This window comes from Lampetra planeri, chromosome 23 (assembly GCF_965212315.1).
Source record: "Lampetra planeri chromosome 23, kcLamPlan1.2.h2, whole genome shotgun sequence".
NCBI lineage: Eukaryota > Metazoa > Chordata > Hyperoartia > Petromyzontiformes > Petromyzontidae > Lampetra > Lampetra planeri.
The window spans coordinates 4,638,392-4,657,986 of NC_136129.1; the positions used below are offsets into that span (position 1 = coordinate 4,638,392).

The 19,595-nt window shown below is 42.7% G+C and overlaps 1 protein-coding gene across 1 annotated transcript; it reads right to left on the reverse strand.

The window, feature by feature from the left end:
- Positions 1-440: 440 nt before the first annotated feature.
- Positions 441-17,509, reverse strand: LOC144726276 (visinin-like protein 1). The gene is made up of 4 exons (XM_078604832.1): positions 17,453-17,509; positions 12,278-12,447; positions 6,256-6,471; positions 441-5,085 (listed from the first exon to the last, which is right to left on the reverse strand). Exons 2-4 carry the CDS (start codon positions 12,437-12,439, stop codon positions 4,888-4,890), a joined length of 576 nt encoding a protein of 191 aa, XP_078460958.1. The 5' UTR covers positions 12,440-12,447; positions 17,453-17,509; the 3' UTR covers positions 441-4,887.
- Positions 17,510-19,595: the final 2,086 nt, after the last annotated feature.

The following is a 19,595-nucleotide window of genomic DNA, read 5'->3' on the forward strand; positions in this document are numbered from 1 at the left end:
GGATTCATATTCTTGGTTCTTTTGGTAAAGTCACGTAGAAGGGAAATAATAAAATAATACAAATATAATATGACTTTACCGAAAGAACCAAGAAAATGGCTTTTATTCCCGCAAACTTTGCTTTTGTGACCAGGACAGTGATATTTTGAAATGTACCTATTTTCAATGAGAAAACGCGGCGTGCATTTGAGTCATTCCTTCACGTTAAGTCCTGGTCACAAAAGCAAAGTTTGTGGGAATAATAGCCATTTTCTATACTTTTGAGGCATAAGCAATTAGGAAATAACACTTACTACCCAGGAACAAACATCGTGTTACATAGTGTATTGGGTACTTTCATAAAAATTTACAAACACAACTTCTGTAAAAGCTAAAATTTTCTATTAAAAAAAACCTGCTGATTACCTTGTGCGAATACAATAATAACTAAAAAAAAAATATTGTTTCCAAGTGTAATTTATTAACGGGAAATCAAATGGATGCAGCGATTGCAATGTTTACGTCAAAAAGACACGGACATTTTCCATGAAACAACCGCGCTGAAAGCAGTGAATGAGGACCAACATCCTCACCACTTTTACCTTGATTGGTCCATCTTAACCATCACCGGCACTTTAACCACCACGTTAACCATAACCACCACGTTCTACACCGTCGTATCAATGATCATATTCATTATGATTATTCGTATCAATAACCATCATTGTAGCCATCGCTACCTGAACTATGATCACCTCTTCAGCCATCTCCACCATACTAACAATCACCTTAGCCATCACCTTTAGAACCAGCTTAGCCATTATCATTGAATAAACCATCATCACCTTGATTATCAATGCCTGAATCATCACCACTTTAACAATAGCACTTAAATAATTATCATCACTTACACCAACATCATCATCATTATTATTGCACTGACAGACATGACTACTTACACACTACTTGGGAAATTATCTGTTCCTGTTCATGTCTACACCAGCATAGACATAAAGGTACGCAACCATTTGTCAACAAAAAACTTTCGCACGCAGAAATATACGTGCACTACCAAGAGAAATAGTTGTCAGTGTTTATAACCGGGTTTGGTGGTGTGATATAGCATTTTTAGAGGCGAGGATTGGCGGATCACACGTAGATTTGTGGAACTCCCTAAGCCGATGCTCCCCAAGATGAGCAAGCGATGACAGCATAGTGGAGAGTTTTGGGTGTCACCCACTTGTATGCGTGGATGTGTTTTTACAGGTACTTCCATTTCCTCCCACATGAAGCCAAATGGTATTTCATGCAACTGGTCAAATATCTCAATGCAGGAACATCGGGAAATAGTCTTCAAGCTCAATGAGACTTTTTGGAATCAAAATAAGGCATTACAGTTGCTATCGGTGGCACGTAACAATTACTAATATCAATGACCATAGCCGACATCCTGGCTTGATAAAATCGACGAACCAAGGCTTGATGCCTTCATGTTGGGCCTCAAGATTAAGACCATGATGCCTTGAATATGTGACACGAAGACAAACCATCATGCCTTGATGCGAGGCCAAGGCACACTCATCAATGAAGGAAAACAACATGACGTCCAATGTGTTTTTTGATTTCTAGTTGCACACAAGACTTTAAACTGCAATTTCTCTGTCATTTACAGTGGTGTAAAATTAGAGAAAGTATAACTTAAGGGTGATTTATACAGCTGCCCATATACATGTGTAGGATTGCTGGGATTGTAATTGTGTTACTTTGTGTCAGATTTTGCCATCAACCAGAGGGGTAGACGTGCACCCGGTGCTTAATTTGACCTGGAATGCTGTTCTGGGCATAAAAAAAACAAATCACAAAAAGTTATATTACTCTGATTATAATCATTTCAACTCGTAACGTGCCGCACAGTATTTGCCCACGTTCCAAGTGAGATAATGGCTCAGAAGGGCGACCCACCACAGCCAAGCAGCAAGGCAGCCGCGCAATGAACCGGCGCTACAAACAAATTTCCCAAGCTATGAAGTCGTCGATATAATGAAGGTGTTAACATGTGGGAGGAAACAGAAGCACGAGGAGAAAACCCATCCGTGCAAGGGGACAACATTCTATTCCATGCAGATGGAACGGGTGGAGTCCACATTTTCTGTACCGCCTTCTCACGGAAAGGTGGAATATGGCACGTGTACAGTTTCACAACATTTCAGACGCTGTCTCCCCGACAGACCTGGTCTTCACCTGAGGACGGCTGCTTGCGTTGTGGCCGAAACGTCGTGAGAATTATTTTATTATGTTTTATTTTTATTATTTTATTATTTCCCTTCTACGTGACTTTACCGAAAGAACCAAGAAGAATATTTGTGTGATCAACCAACCATTGCGTCCTTAGTGCTGGATTACAGGCGTGCGTGCACCACCAATCCTGCTCAGGAATCCTAAGGCTATAGGATACAATAATATAGATTATGGATAGGTATGTATTGTACTAATAGCCTTACCTCAATAATCCCTACTCCAAGCCAGCCTCGCAGCATTCTGGAAATATAATATTAAATTAATCTCTGTGTGTACCCATAATGCACTGGCAACAGGCCACCATTTCAAACATTGTGTTTATAATTAGGAGTTCCCAATTTCACTGCAGTTGTCAAGAATCTCTTTTCACATTCTTATTTTAAATAAATAATAACTAGCATATTTTGACTCTGTCAAGCCCATTATGTATATTTACACTCATTACAGACTTAAGACATTTATTACATTTGATAATTATGTTGTTCTGAAATCTTTTTTTCAAATACGTTTGACCACTTTTTATTTCTGCTTACAATGAAAATGTCACTTGTAAAAACATCGTTTAAGCAATAAGTATGACACTGCTTCTTGATACTAAACCAACATCAATTAACATCAATTAAGCTATGGCACTGGCTGCGTGTAGATGTTGCAATGCTTTTAATGTTTTGGTTGTCAAAACCACAACTTTATTCATCGAGATGACATTCCTCTGCTATTTGGATGACTTCTAGCATAAAATTATCCTTGTTCTAAATGCACAGCGCAATTATAATAAGAAAATTTTCCTGCTTTTTAAAAAATCTTCCCATTAAACACACCTGACAACCAAAACATTTTTGTTTGCAGATGTACAACACAATCGACATATACGGTATTCTGCTATAAATTATCACACATTTCCATCACGGTCAACGCCACTACTAGACAAAGCTAAGGTGCGCGCGATGAAGTGATGTGGGGCTAAGCTCATGACGAGTTTCATCACGATCACTCCACGTAAAATTTCATTTAAAAAACGAGAGAGACTACTGTCCCCGCAAATGTGCAGGAAGAAAAACCGAGTCTTTAGCACTTTTGTCTCCACAGATTTTGATCCAATCACAGAGCAGATGTTCGTCTATTCACAATACTGTACCTTCCCTTTGGTGCGAAACCATTTGCTGTATTTCCAATTCCCAGCGCTTTAGCTCCTAATTAATGACATGCGCAGGGAAGCCACGTATTACATTTTCGTGTAGGATTAGGGGTTTAGTGTTTGCAGCTCGGGTTTATTGTTCTTTTTTTAGAGATTATAGTGCAGTATTTTCGGTTATGCTTTGGCATTTCAGATTAGGGTTGAGTGTTAATAGTTATCGTTTGGTGTTATAGTGTAGGGTTATGTTTTAGGATGTACGGTTCGAAGTTGGCGTTCAGGGGTTAGAGTTCATGGTTCAAAGTTAGGGTTTAGAGTTCGGGGTGATGATTGAGGTTTCGGGGTGAGACTTGGGGGCCCGGGGCTAGTATTACCCAAGTCAGGTTTTATTACCACACGCGTGTGTGTGGGGTCAGTAGTCTCTGCCTTCAAAATAACGCATATCTGGAATGTGGAGAAGTTCACTCTTGACTCAAGGATACCACGACACAACGGTACGACTCCACTGAGGGAGGCGAGAGAGGCTGTGACAGCGTTGGGGTATCTCACAAAGCGTGCTTGTGTGTCCCGTGTAGCGTGCACGACACAATCAGTGTGGGTCACATCGACTCAGAGAGCAGTGTGCACCTTCCTACATCTGCAACCAATCTCAGTCACCTGTTAGCGTCACTAAAAACTACGGTGGCAGGTAATGACCAATCACACACTCGGCTAAAGCTTTTGTTCGTGGTCGAAAAGGCTCGGAACTTGTTAACCTGCAAACGGATTCCTTGTTTCTGGACTTGTTAACGTGCGATCTGATTTGACAGGACTAGAATTATTATTGAGATTCACTTCTCATCCCCCACCCTTCCCCACCCCACCATTATCGGGTAAATTGTCGAGATTCAGGGGGGCGATCTTAGAACTATGATTATTTTTTTTGGGACTCAGTTATACAGTTTTGTTTGTGCTATTTTCCGAATTGACTTGCTCATAATTTGCTCCAAATAAAGGATAATGATATCAATTCATGAATTGAGATAAATCCGTGAATCAATTGTTACAACCCTATGAAAAAAAGCCTAGCCCATGAAAATCAAATGTTAAGAAGCCTAACCATTAAAACGAATCCTGTTGTACCATAACAAGGCCAACCTCGAGAAATGGAATTGGCTCTTCACGAGCCTATCCCTACAAAAAAACTGACAGCAGGTCAACAAGCCTCGGTCTATAAAAAAAAATGTAAAGAAGGAAAAAAACAAGGATTTTGAAATTTTTAACGTAACACTGTCCATTGGATGATAACTGAGATTATAGGGGTGCACTGTTCAAACACCACACTGAACAGGCCGGAATTCAAGCCTAGTCACGTGACGAGCCACCGGGCTCGCTCCACCACTCTCGAGCTGAGCCACCCAACCCTTGGCCCTGCGATGGCAAAGACACAGAGAGAGAGACAGACGCAGACGCAGAGAGAGAGAGTGAGCGGTGGATCACTTCTGGATGTCGCACTGCAGAAGCAGCACGATGGATGGGTCGCTGCGAGCCGCCTCCTTGAACTCGTCGAGCGAGATCTGATCATCGTTGTTTTTGTCCATCTTGCTGAAGATGCGGTCGACACGCTGCTCGGGAGTGAGGCCATCCTCATTCATCTTCATCATGATCACCGTGCCCACCATCTTGTAGATGGCCTTCGGGGCGGGCGAGAGGATATAAAGGGCAAGAAGTGCACGTTGAAATTTGAAATGTAGACAAATAAGACTGACAATATTAAAACTGTGGCGTTTGGTCTTTGATTACAGGTGCCTATGGAGGATTCTATGGATTGCATGGATAGGGTGCGCCTTTTGGCGTCATCTGGTCCAACACCATGTGAGACTAGGCTCTAAGGAAAGCTGTCTCGGGTGTGGACCAATCAACTTCAAGGACAATGCACATACATTATCAGAGTTATGTTTTTTGTTTGCATTACGACTGCAGGTATTGTGGTCTATGCAAACATGACTCCTTGTAAAAAGGTGTCAGTTTTGTTGCCAGATAAAATGGTAAAAAAAAACAATGATCAACTCATAAGTTCTGAATAAATTGCAGCTGGAAAGTGTTGTACACATAATCAGTAAGCATGTGACGATGCACAAATTCACGTATTAAAAGTAATTTTCATATTTTCTGTGACAATCAGTTTACTTAAACCATCTCACCTCAGTGATCTGATACATATCCCAATGTTGATCTCACCTCACTGAACTAAACCACCTCACCTCCATACCATTTAAATGTATAAATAATCGAAATGCAACTGCATTTTAAGGCACTATACAAGAAGAAAGACGCATTCGAGTATTATGAGATGACGTGGTACATTTAAATGTTAAGGTGAAGTGATGAACTATCGAGTGAAGGGCATGGAGAAAAGTTGAATTCTATATTGGACAAGGCACATTTCATCTTCTCGGTTCTTTCGGTAAAGTCACGTAGAATGGAAATAATAAAATAATAAAAGAAAACATTAAATAATTCTCACGACGTTTCGGCCACAACGCAAGCAGCCGTCCTCAGGTGAAGAATAGGTCTGTCTAAAAGACAGAGTGTGAATGAGCTTTAAAACGAAATTTAAGGCACATTTCGATGGAATTTGCGAGTCATCTGAAAAGAGGATCAACACCTTAATCCTGGACTCAAACAAAGACGCGTGAGTGGAGCCATGTGGATAATCAGGAGAAGGGAGTTTCAGACTGCAGGGGCAACATCAGTGGAGAAGCAGCGATCTCCATTTGAGAAGAGGTCGACCGGGAGTTTCGACAATGACGTTCTCTCACGTCGGTCTCACCTCAGTGACGACATAACAATGGCCGTCTCACCTCGATGATCTCCAGCATCTCGCGGCGAGAGATGTGCCCGTCTCCGTCCAGGTCATACATGTTGAAGGCCCAGTTGAGCTTCTGCTCGAAGTTGCCGCGTGAGGTGATGCTGAGGGCGCAGATGAACTCCCGGAAGTCGATGGTGCCATCGCCGTTCTTGTCGAAGGTGCGGAACGCGTGCTGCGCGAACTTCGACGCATCTCCATAGGGGAAGAACTGGAATGATAGGAGGGCGAAGCGCAACACAGAAGGGTGATATTCTTAGGTTATCAACCACGCAAAAAAGACTTAATTACACTTTTTTGGACCATCTTATCTGACAGGCACTATTTTACTTTACTTTACCGAGTGTTAACATCCCCAGTTATTTTTAACAGTACTCTCTTCATTGTTCAGCCAGCATTGGTATAAACATGGCGATTTTCGTCCCTTTGTTCTATCATGTGTATCAGACCTCCCCTCCCCCTCTCTGTCCATTGTGTTGGCGTGTGCAGCAACCGCGTCCAAGCCGTCGCCCATTTTTTTGGCCCTCCCCCTCCCGCCCCCCTCCCTCCCGATACGTTCCATTCATTGGCTACCACATTCTGATGAGCTCCCCCCCCCTCTCCTCCCCCCTCCAAACTTGCTTATAAGGGATTACATCTTGAATCATTGCCTCACTTGATGCAGCTAATCTGGCTGTGACGGTCCCACCTGATGACGGAGACTTGTGTTGCCTCCGAAACGTCGTGATTTTTGTTTTTATTTTATTTTATTTTCATTAATTTTGATGTTTTACCTACGTGACTTTACCGAAAAAAACCTAAGAATATGATTCCTTGCAGTCACGAAAGCTTCAAATCTAGAACAGAAGGGTGAGATTACAATTAACTGTGCTTACATGGAGAGGTGCCATGGGTGGTACGGTACAGCACGTCATGAATCCAAAATGTTCATTTCAAAGGTGTCAGTTTTGTACCAGTTAAAAGGGTAAAAACCTACCATTATATTTTGCCACTGGTAAAATAGATCTCATAGTGTTCATTTCACCTTGTGTACATGCCCATGTACATCCATCCCCCTTTGTTGATCCAAATCTGAGTCTCACTAGAGGTGAGACTCACGCCACTAAGGAAAACAAACTCACCGTTTGAATACATATTTAATTACAGTCATACAAGCTGGACATGCCAGACTAATAATATTACTGTATAATAAATACATGGTGTGTTTTCTAATAAGCATGCCTCAGGCCACTTTGTTAAGCAACCTCATCATATTGTTTACATAATACAGACTGGGCTAGCCAGTACATAAAGCGAGCCTAATGTCATTGTTCAGCAACGAGCAATGACCAAGTTCATTTCAAGTTCAAGTTCATTTATTAGGTATAGCCCTGTGAGCCATTCGGCTCTTGAATCGGGTGCAACCGCAACAAACAAAAAACAAAAACATGAACAAAAAATATCTTAAAGTGAATATGTGACTAAGTGCAAACAGAAAATCCAAGAAAAGACAGCAAAATATTGCAGAAAAATCACCGTACACCAACGCTGTGTGCAAAAATCTCAGTGGGATGCAAGTCAAACAACAACAACCACAAGACAACTTAGATTAAGGCCATCAGTCTAACTCTGTACTACAACAAACAAACATGGCCAAACCAATACACTTTTCGAAATCACCAAATAAAGCCATGAAAGCAATGAAAAAGCAATCATAGGAACTGTGACAGAATTTCACAATAAATGGCATAAACAACATGTACTACCAAAACCCTGCAGCCATAGCTGGCTGCATGAGTCACTCCACAACAGCAGCAGGAGCATCAATCGGAGTATTATACATCAAGAAATATCCACTGCTGGATGAGGGCCTCCTTAAGCCTTTATTGTTTTATATTTATATCATTTTATTATTTCCCTTCTACGTGACTTTACCGAAAAAACCAAGAATATGAATCCCTGCAGTCACGAAAGCTTTAAATCAAAATTTGATTGACGATACTTCACTATGCTGGTCATTGCGAGTTGACGATGTGGAGGGGGGGTTATCTAGGACTGGCTCGGATATCACTCGCCACTGGTGTTAGCCGTAATTTGGAGTCTACCTCAGGCCATCAGGTTCATAATTCATAGAGATTAGCAGTCTCCTTGTCAAGAATAACCTAGATTTTTTTAAAAATACAGCATCACACAAAATTACAATGATAAACCAAAACAATAAATAAGATCACACTTAACAAAACGATAACTTAAGGTGAATGTGTGACATAAATCGAATAAATTGAAAGAGTTTGAACGAAAAGTGAAAATAAAGTGTTCAATAATCAGAGTCGAGCCGCTGCTCCTCCGAATTCGAGAGGAGCAGTTGAGGTGGTGCGAGCACCTGGCAGAGGTCGCAAACGGGTTTTGATTCCTTACCCGTACCCGTACCCGGCCGCACCAGGGTCGCAAATGGCGAAATGGGTACGGGTAGCCGTTCCCTACCCGTACCCTACCCGAAATGAGTGACAAACGGCTACTCACCAGTGACTCACGGCCTACCCGTACCCGGCCGCACCAGGGTCGCAAACGGCTACCCGTACCCGGGTAGGGTACGGGTATAGGGTACACGGTTGCGACCTCTGGCACCTGGTCAGGATGCCTCCGATAGACTCACCCTGGAACTCTTCCGGCCACATCCTACTGGGCAAATTCCCCAGGACCGGCCCAGGACACGCTGCTGGCGGGACGACGTCACTCGGATGGCCTGGGAATGTCTGGGAATTCCCCAGGAAGAGCTAGAGTCTGTCCCCAGGGAAAGGGAGGTCTGGACTGCCACTACTCAACATGCTGCCACCAGGACAAGCGGATTGAGAAACGAACAATAATCGTTCGCTTAAAAATAATGAAGGCTCTTGTAATGCCTTGTCATGTCATGGCACTATAGAAAGTATTATACTGGTAGGAACCTCCTGGTTACACCAGCCCACAGGGGATTATTTGTCCGTCGTGCAGGGAGGGGCTGGGTGGGGAGGGGAGGGTGGGGAGGGGAGGGGCTGGGTGAGGAGGGTGGGGAGGGGCTGGGTGGGGAGGGTGGGGCTGGGTGGTGGGTGGGAGGGGTGGGGCTGGGTGGGGTGGGGAGGGGCTAGGTGGGGAGGGTGGGGAGGGGCTGGGTGGGGGGTGGGAGGGGTGGGGCTGGGTGGGGAGGGGCTGGTCACCCCGTGGTGCCCTTATAAAACTCAACGTTTAACCTACTCACGCCGGCTTGTGCCCGCCCTCACAGTTGGGCATATTTGCGGAATACACCATGCCGCCGTTGACCCTGGCCATTGACCGAGCAACCCAACGTTCCTACCAGCTCCCTCCGCAGGAATGTGTTCATGTAGGAACAACGATGAATGTATCACCTTCCAAATTATAACGATGGTCTTGAATGGCTAGAAAGATGAAAATGTGCACATATGTCGTCTGGTTGAGCTCAACATAAATTTGAGGAAAACAAAAGTCAAGTATGAAAAGTTCGATGCACAAAAAATATATCTGTTGGAGGGACACAACTTGAAAATATGTCACGTTCTAATTTTTTTAAATTATGATTCGAATTTAACATGTGAAAAGAAAGCTCATGTGTATGAGATCGTGGCATCGTGAGGCAGCGGGAAGCAGAGGTGGCTTGGAGAAGAGGCCTTCATCTAACATAGGGTAGGCTCAATCATTGCTTTACAAATATACAATTGTCATCTTTCGATTTAAAGCTTTCGTGACTGCAGGGATTCATCTTCTTGGTTCTTTCGGTAAAGTCACGTAGAAGGGAAGTAATACAATAATAAAAAATAAAACATAATAAAATATTATATTATTATATTACTTTATTATATTATTTTATTTTATTATGTTTTATTTTTGTTATTTTATTACTTCCCTTCTACGTGACTTTACCGAAAGAACTAAGAAGACAATTGTCATCTTCAGTAGTTGACATGCCATGGAGTGTCACGTTAAAGCAGATAGGTGGGCGAAGCCCACGACGAGATTATCTAATATAATAATGTACATTAAAACACTGAGGTTAAAATGCATTACGCCAGCCATTAAGAGAGGTGTATTTTCTTTGTAAAGGAACTCATGAATCACAAAGTGCACAGGATTAACATAAACTCAGCATTGGTGTCAAATTAGCAAGGCACTTGTCACTCTGTAAAATGTAAAAATGGCAACACGATGTAGCATCTCGTTAAGCCAACATGTTAAATAAGTGTCATGTCAATTAGTAAAGTAGTACCAGAATACATATTTAATCAGTGGTACAAGTTGGCCAGCCCGATACGCGAGCCGTATGATATTTTATTAGGCAACTTCATCTGCTGATTATTTACAAAATACAAACTAGCAGGTCTAATGCAACGTGAACATTCGAACATGCATTTCATTACGGTAATACAAGCAGACCACCCCAAAAACATTATAAGAGCCTCATGCTGCTTCATGAAGCAACCTCATCATCGGAATAAATATTTCAATAATACAAGCTGAGCTAGCCAATGACCTTAAATTAGATTTTAATGCCACTTTGTTAAACAACCTTAAGGACAATCCATATTTTATTATCGTGTAAGAAGCTGTGCCAGTCCAATAAGCGAGGATTTTGCCACTTTATTAAGCAAACCTCATCATTTTATATACCAACCCAGCTTAAATATACGCTACAAGCCTGGGGCGTTTCATTCAGACGCTGTCTTCCCGACAGACCTGTTCTTCACCTGAGGACGGCTGCTTGCGTTGTGGCCGAAACGTCGTGAGAATTATTTTATTATGTTTTATTTTTATTATTTTATTATTTCCCTTCTACGTGACTTTACCGAAAGAATCAAGAAGAACAAACAAACCTCATCATCTGAATAAATCTGAGCTAGCCAGTCCGTTAAGTGAGAATCACAACACTTTGTGAAGTAACCTCGGCATGTAAATACTGTAACATATTCAATAACAATGAGGACAAGCTGTGGTAGCCCATTAAGCGAGCCTCGTACTACTTTATATACATTAAAAAAAACTAATTACGTAAAATGAATCCTAATACAAGCTGGGTTGGCAGGTCCATTAAGCAGGCAATTTATTAACCATTTAGTCATCGCGAATAAATATTGAAAGAATACAAAGCATGTCTTACTAGTCCGATAAGCAACCGTATTATATGAATGCGAGTACTGTACATAATTAACCAGAATAAAACAATCTGGACAAGCCAGACACTGAAGCGAGCCTCAAAGTCACGTTGTTAAGCAGCCTCAGGATCTGAATAGAGCACATTCATTTAAAATGGCACAAGCTGGGCTTTTTATTCCACGCAGAAAATATCATGCAATTTTGTTAAGCGGCCTCATCCTCTGAACACGTTGAGTTGGGCTTGTTTTTTCACTATGAGACCAGATGGTCCAACACCAATGGAGACTATAGGCTCTAAGAAAAGCTGTATCGGGTGTGGACCAATCAACTTCAAGGACAGTGCATATCATTATCATTATCAGAGTTGTTTATTTTTGTTTCCATTTTGACTGCTTGTGTTGTGGTTATTGCAAACATGATCCCTTGTATAAAGGTGTCAGTTTTTGTACCAGTTGAAAGGGTAAAAACCTATTACTTGTTTTTTTCAATTAAGTGAGCCTCCTGCCAAGTTATTCATCAACCTTTATATAAAAATTATTACAGAAACACAACCTGCCAGAGACAAAACATGTGCACATATAATCAGGGAACAAACATAAATCACAACCATCATATTGTGAATTAAGAAACGGAAATGGGCTTGGGCAGGATCCGTCACGATTCGGGAGGATGGCCGGTGAAAGAGACTACTAAGAGAATGGCAGCCAAAGAAGAGAATCCGCCAAAAAGGACAACCACCGCAGAGATGTAGGCATGAGACGGTCAGTTATGTGCAGGTGAAGGATGGTAGCAGCATGGACAGGCCTTCATCCAGCAGTGAATTGACAATGACTGATGGTGATGAACACAAACTGGACAAGCCATTCCAAATCATTACAATAACGCAGATGCACCTTCACGTAGAGCTGTTGAAACTCATTGAGGTTGAGGCGCCCGCTCGGACAGTCCTTCAGAAAGCCCTTATACCACTGCTTCAGCTCCTGCTCATTGAACTCCGTATTCTTCAGCAGGTCCTCCAGAACCTCGGGTGCCAGCTTGCTGTTGTGCTTGCCCATGGCTGCAACTGCACGCAACACAACAGCTGGGCATGGGCACATGGGCCAGACTCTGCTGCTGATAAGAGTCAGGGAACTTTCATCTGAAACATTTCCAGCGTTTGCCTGGCGTAAATAACAAATGCTGCTGGAAAATATTGCTCCGTAAGGGTAATAGGCTGATGGATAGAAAAAAATTGTATTTCATGTAAATAAAAAATATTTAGAATGGAATTCATGTCTGTTCATTATACACTCAACACGTTGATCATCGCAATGTCTTATAACATAAAAAAAATACGTAAGCTGACATTTCAGGCAATGGCTCTTCTTAAAAGCACAGAAAAACATGTACACTGTGGGACCCGAGGAAATGTGGTACATTTTAAGAAGGTTGACCATTTTGATGTTGATATGTGAGCAAATGTCTATCAGTAAACATTGATTATTATCAAACTATAATGTAGAAAGTTTAAAATCTATATGTATCATGGTGATTATAAACGATGAATAATCTACTATTGGATGAAGGGCTTCCCAAGGCATCACGATTCCTTCATGATCCTGCGATGCAACAATCCACATAGAATAACAACTAATATTTATACATTGCTTTGAATAGAAATACAAAATACCAATTCTAGATTTGAAGTTTTCGTGACTGCAAGGGTCCATACTTTTTTGTTTTTTTCGGTAAAGTCACGTAAAATAAAATAAAATTTAATTAAATCACGACGTTTCGGAGGCAACACAAGCTTCCGTCTTCAGGTGGAACCGTCACAGCAAAATTACCTCACTTCACTTGATACAATTACTGCATCACTTGATACAGCAAAATTACTTCACTTCATTTGATACAATTACTGCATCACTTGATACAGTAATCTTGCTGTGACGGTACCACCTGAAGACGGAAGCTTCCGTTGCCTCCGAAACGTCGTGATTTAATTTATTTTTATTTTATTTTTTACCTACGTGACTTAACCGGAAAAAAAACAAAGAATACAAAATACCATTTTGGAAATGTAATTGTATATGTATAAAACGCAAATATTTGTTACGCTTGTGATTCAGTTAATTTAAAACATGGTTGGTGCACCACGCACGAATCGCACACAATCTTTCTGGAGGAGTAGGAAATGACCAGCAGATGGCAGTACAGCAAGTTGGATTACAGAAGTTGATGGATGATGCAGATTTGCGAAATAAATCCCAAACCAGCTGAGCTGCGAGGTAGCCATGGTATTAACAAGTATACAAACATGGATTATTGAATTAATCTGTGCGGATCTTTGAGTGTGTTATCTCTTTACACATTTGCACTGGGTACTCCGGTTTCTTCTCCCACATGCAAAACACTCGTTAAAAAGGAACTGGTCAAACATTCCAATGCAGGACCCCCCCCTTGATAGATATTCTAGAAACTTAGTAAGGCTTCAGTGTATAAGTACAGAACACTGTAATTCATATTATTTTCTGACAGGTAGGAGTGGTGGTGGAATAGCGCACCTTTCACGGGTGTGATTTCCGGGTACGACTATGATCAGTGGATAGGGACATTTTAAACGGATTTCCTTAATCTCTGACAACTGTGTGACGCTGATATTAGAGTGCAGGTTTAACTCATAATCCCATCGTCCCTCCACAAAAAAAACTTTTTTGTTGCATTTTGTGGAAAGTGATCGTGGTTGCTCTGCGGATGAAGGACTCTTCGTTATCAGTGGTGTAGCATGGTTGGCATGAGTACTGTTGAAAGAAAAGGTAATGGGACCCCTGTGTAATTCCCCCCTCCAGCCCGTGAGGCCCTGTGCAATGTGCACCACCTGTACACTCGATAGATCCATGGACTCGTGTAGAAACCCACAGACTGAAATAGTAACCTATAGGCGTGCACTCACATAAAGACCAACAGATTCACATAAAGACCCAGTGGCCTAGTGTGGTTGGCATGGGCCTGGTGCATGGAATGAATGGGGGGGGCCTTTCAAATTCCACTTCTTCATAACCCAGGGCCTGGGCCCGTCTGGCCCATGAGCCGCCGGTGCAATTGCACCGCCTGCACACTCCACCGTAATTCTACTCTTGGCATGGGAACGTGGAATTTCCACCCCCAACTGGTTTGCTCAGGGAGACACTGACATTTTTTTTTTAAACATGATTTCGGGGCATGACGCATAAGTATAATGGCTAGCGAGTGACGAGAGGCATGAGTTACATGTTGACGAGACATCTGATACACGTCGCCATGGTGATACTTTCGCTTCGTTGGTGATGAGGAAAATTATGACAAAAATCTGGCAAAAGTGAACGTTTCTCCAGTAACTCGTGAATCTATGACCAAATCACACTAAATACGCCCCGGCTCATCGGATCTCGGGTGTTATCCAGTGTTGAGCCACTATGAGATCTCTTTTACCAGTGGCAAAATCTAGTAGTAGGTTTTTACCCTTTTAAACTGGTACAAAACTGACACCTTTATTCAAGGCATCATGTTTGCAATAACCACAACACAAGTAGTCAAAAAAGCAAACAAAAAGAAGCAACTCTGATAATGATAATAATATGCACTGTCCTTAAAGTTGATTGGTCCACACCCGAGACGGCTTTCTTTAGAGCCTAGTCCCCATTGGTGTTGGATCAGATGACACCAGAAAGCGTACAACTCAAACACAGTGCAATATCAGAGTATTGAGAGCTCGGGGTAAGCATTTACACTTACTATGAGATCTCTTTTACCAGTGGCAAAATATAGTAGTAGGTTTTTACCCTTTTAAACTGGTACAAGTGTTGAGCCTGGTTAGTAACGGGGTGAGACTCGGGGCTTGCCATGTGTTGTAGGCATCACGCTGGGAAGTGTGCCCAGGAGATGGCAGTGTTTAGTTTTGCCCCCTCATCATTCGAGATGGGTATTCTCTTGGATCTGCCGTTTCCTCCTCATGTGAATCCACGCTGGTGAATGGATTTGGCCAAACATTCGAATCATATTCTTAGGTTTTTTCGATAAAGTCACGTAGGTAAAACATCAAAATTAATAAAAAATAAAATAAAATAAAAATCACGACGTTTCGGAGGCAACACAAGTCTCCGAAACGTCGTGATTTTTATTTTATTTTATTTTTTATTAATTTTGATGTTTTACCTACGTGACTTTACCGAAAAAAACCTAAGAATATGAATCCTTGCAGTCACGAAAGCTTCAAATCTAGAAACATCCGAATGTAGCAGAAAGCCCTCCCTGAGGCTCGGCGAGGTTTCACTAAGTAACTAATTGCCATTCACACTTTGAAATACTGTACACTTGAAATACATAAAAACACAAAGTATTAATAAATGTTTATTTTTAAACCCCAGCCCTTTGTGAATTCACAACTGGGGGAATGCCTTCCTCATTCCGTGTCGGTCGTAGGGGTTTTACTTGACCATACATCACCACGCTTATCGGTGTCTGACGGTGAAAGGGAGCCCAGGACAGGTTCAGACACCACTCACCACTGATGTTAACTGTGAACAGGAATCGCATATCCCCATGTGGATTGGCAGGAGAGGAATTCATGTAAAATCCATCAACATTATAACAGTTGAACACTCGAATTCATGTATTAAGCGGCGAAGACAAACACCCTAGTGCGGCATTTATCATAAATATGGATGGGGCTAGCGTTGTTTGCGAGCACCTATCAAAGCCGGCACGGCGCACACACACACAAACGTGTGTTGATCATGACTATTACTTTGAATAACAACCTGGTAAATGCTACAACGGGAAAATACAAGAGGTACCCCATAACCAACACGAGGCGGGGAGGCATTCTTCGAGCAGTGGGAAATAAAAATGAGTGTACATGAGCATTGTTTCAAATAGAAACTAGTAATCAAATAAATACTTGAGCGTTTAAGGTGGCGGAGAGCACAGAATGACGATATAAGCGGGTAAATGTGGCTCAGGTTGATGTGGATCGGCTGAGTTTTATCGGGTGACGAAGGGGTCAGATAGAGGATTTGGTCAAGGAGCGAATTAAATAAGCGGACAGTCCTTCGCACATCTTTCCGTCGACGTATAAAAACACACAAAGGCGTTTTTCTTTCTTTGTTTGTTCGATCCCATCAGACACACGCGGTCTTCCTCGTGAGGAGCACGTCATTTTGAGCGACGTTGATTCACCACAAGCAAACCTCTGGACCCGGTTTCGACATCTTACCGGCTCATCACAGCGTGTCAGACTCGCCTGAAACAGTGGCGGTGAATTCTATTAAACGTCCAATTTAACACGCGCAAAACAACATCGCTCCTTAGCGTCTCCGTGGCGAAAATAAGCGTTCGAAATAAATAAGCGGAACAATATCTGTGGGTTCTCCAAAGCCAAAAAAAAGCCAAAAATAAAAATAGAGAGAGATCAAAGTTATACATGTTTCTTACGTGGTAAAACAATGGTGAAAATAAACCGTCGGGGTATATGGCGGCAAAGCGATGGGATAAATGAAATGGGAAAGGATCGGATAAGTGATCGAATAAAAGGGGAGAAGGTAGCGGGGCAAATGATCGGTTAAAGTGACGGCGTTAAGGAACCGGGTGAGTAAGCGAGGAGATGTTAATTAAGGTAGAGCAAGGGGTAAAACGATGGGGGTAGATTGCCGAGGTATTTGTTGGTAAATGATGAGGTAAACGGTGATGATAAATGGTAAAATTAACGTGGGGAAATTGTGAATGAAATAAAGGACGAGCTAAATGGTCAACTACGAGGTAGATCGTGGAGTAAATTGTGGTTAATCGATGAGGTAAAATAGTCACGGTAAATGATGGTAAGTTACCAGGTCAATTATGTTGGCGCCGCTAAACGATGGGAGTAACGTGGCAATACACGACGGCGTGAAATACGAGGTGTGTGTGGGTCGTGAAATGTTGCGCTAAATACGAGGTTAACGGTGGAAAATCATGAGGTAAATTGTGGGCGAGATGGTGGTAGATGGTGGTAAACGATGAGGTAAATGACGGTGTAAATGGTGGGTGAAGAGGGAGCCGGCAACGATTCCTACCTCCGATGTCGCTCAGCCTCGGAGACTCGCGGCGGCAGCGAGAGACAAATCGCGAACCCAGCGGCACGGGGGGCTGAAGCGCGTGCGCGAGTGTGCGTGGATGTGTGTGTGTGTAGATGTGTATGTGTGTGTAGATGTGTATGTGTGTGTAGACGTGTGTGTGTGTGGATGTGTGTGTGTGTAGACGTGTGTGTATTAGATGGGTGTGTGTGTAGACGTGTGTGTGTGTGTGTAGACGTGTACATGTGTGTATGTGTGTGTGTGTAGACGTGTGTATGTGTGTGTAGATGTGTGTGTGTGTAGATGTGTGTGTATGTGTGTGTGTATGTGTGTGTGGATGTGTGTGTGTGTGTATGTAGATGTGTGTGTGTGTATGTATGTGTATATGTGTGTGTAGACGTGTGTGTGTGTGTAGATGTGTGTGTGTGTGTGTGTAGATGTGTGTGTGTAGACGTGTGTGTATGTAGATGTGTGTGTGTGGATGTGTGTGTATGTGTATGTAGATGTGTGTGTGTGTGTGTATGTGTGTAAACGTGTGTGTGTGTATGTGTGTAGACGTGTGTGTGTGTATGTAGATGTGTGTGTAGACGTGTGTGTGTGTGTATGTAGATGTGTGTGGATGTGTGTAGATGTGTGTGTATGTAGATGTGTGTGTAGATGTGTGTGTGTGTAGATGTGTGTGTGTAGACGTGTGTGTGTGTATGTGCGTGTGTGTGTATGTAGATGTGTGTGTAGGCGTGTGTGTGTGTATGTAGATGTGTGTGTAGACGTGTGTGTGTGTAGATGTGTGTGTGTGGATGTGTGTGTATGTGTATGTAGATGTGTGTGTGTGTGTATGTGTGTAAACGTGTGTGTGTGTATGTGTGTAGACGTGTGTGTGTGTGTATGTGTGTGTAGACGTGTGTGTGTATGTGTGTAGATGTGTGTGTAGACGTGTGTGTGTGTAGATGTGTGTGTATGTGTGTGTGTAGACGTGTGTGTATGTGTGTGTATGTAGATGTGTGTGTGTATGTAGATGTGTGTGTTTGTACGTGTGTGTGTATGTGTGTAGACGTGTGTGTGTATGTAGATGTGTGTGTGTGTACGTGTGTGTGTGTATGTATACGTGTGTGTGTAGACGTGTGTGTGTGTAGACGTGTGTGTAGGCGTGTGTGTGTAGACGTGTGTGTGTGTATGTGTGTGTGTAGACGTGTGTGTGTGTGTATGTGTGTGTGTAGATGTGTATGTAGATGTGTGTGTAAACGTGTGTGTGTGTGTGGATGTAGATGTGTGTGTATGTGTGTAGACGTGTGTGTAGACGTGTGTGTGTGTAGATGTGTGTGTGTAGACGTGTGTGTGTGTGTAGACGTGTGTGTGTGTAGATGTGTGTGTGTATGTAGACGTGTGTGTGTGTATGTAGATGTGTGTGTGTAGATGTGTGTGTATGTAGATGTGTGTGTGTTTGTGTGTAGACGTGTGTGTATGTGTGTATGTGTGTGTGTATGTAGATGTGTGTGTGTAGATGTGTGTGTGTATGTAGATGTGTGTGTGTATGTAGATGTGTGTATGTAGACGTGTGTGTGTATGAAGATGTGTGTGTGTGTAGATGTGTGTGCATGTAGATGTATGTGTAGACGTGTGTGTGTATGTGTTTCGCAAGCGTAGAGAAGGGAGGGATTGACTGTGGCCGAGAAGACCTGAAGCTTCGTGTGGAGCGACAGACCAGGTAGCTTCCACACAGCGTTACGCAACCGATGAAAATATATTGCCGCTCGATTGATTCGGAGTGAGACCTCTGCTGTTAAATTGGAGCCGGTCATAAGCACACTGCCCAGGTATGGGAAACTCTCCACTCTCTCCACTACTGCCCCATCACCGATTGGGAGTTGTGGGGGTGGAGTGTCCGATGGTACAAAATACCCAGGCAGGTGCTTAGTTTTGGTGGGGCTGATGGTAAGGCCCCACCTCTTAGTGGCACGCTCCAGTCTCAGCAGCAGCGTCTCCAACTCTTCCTCTGAATGAGCAGCTATTACCAAATCATCGGCATACATAACATGGTTGACCAAGATCTGGGCAAAGTCCCATCGGTGAGCTCCTCCGGCAGGCAAGGCTGCGTTGGCTTGGTCATGTAGCCCGCATGCCCAGCCACCGCATGCCGAAACAG

Coding starts and splice junctions, on each gene's coding strand:
- LOC144726276 (XM_078604832.1), bottom strand. CDS start 12,439: ATGGGCAAGCACAACAGCAAGCTGGCACCCGAGGTTCTGGAGGACCTG. Junction 6,472..12,277: donor TTCAACAGCTCTACGTGAAG/GTGCATCTGCGT, acceptor CTATCATTCCAG/TTCTTCCCCTATGGAGATGC. Junction 5,086..6,255: donor AGATGCTGGAGATCATCGAG/GTGAGACGGCCA, acceptor CCCGCCCCGAAG/GCCATCTACAAGATGGTGGG.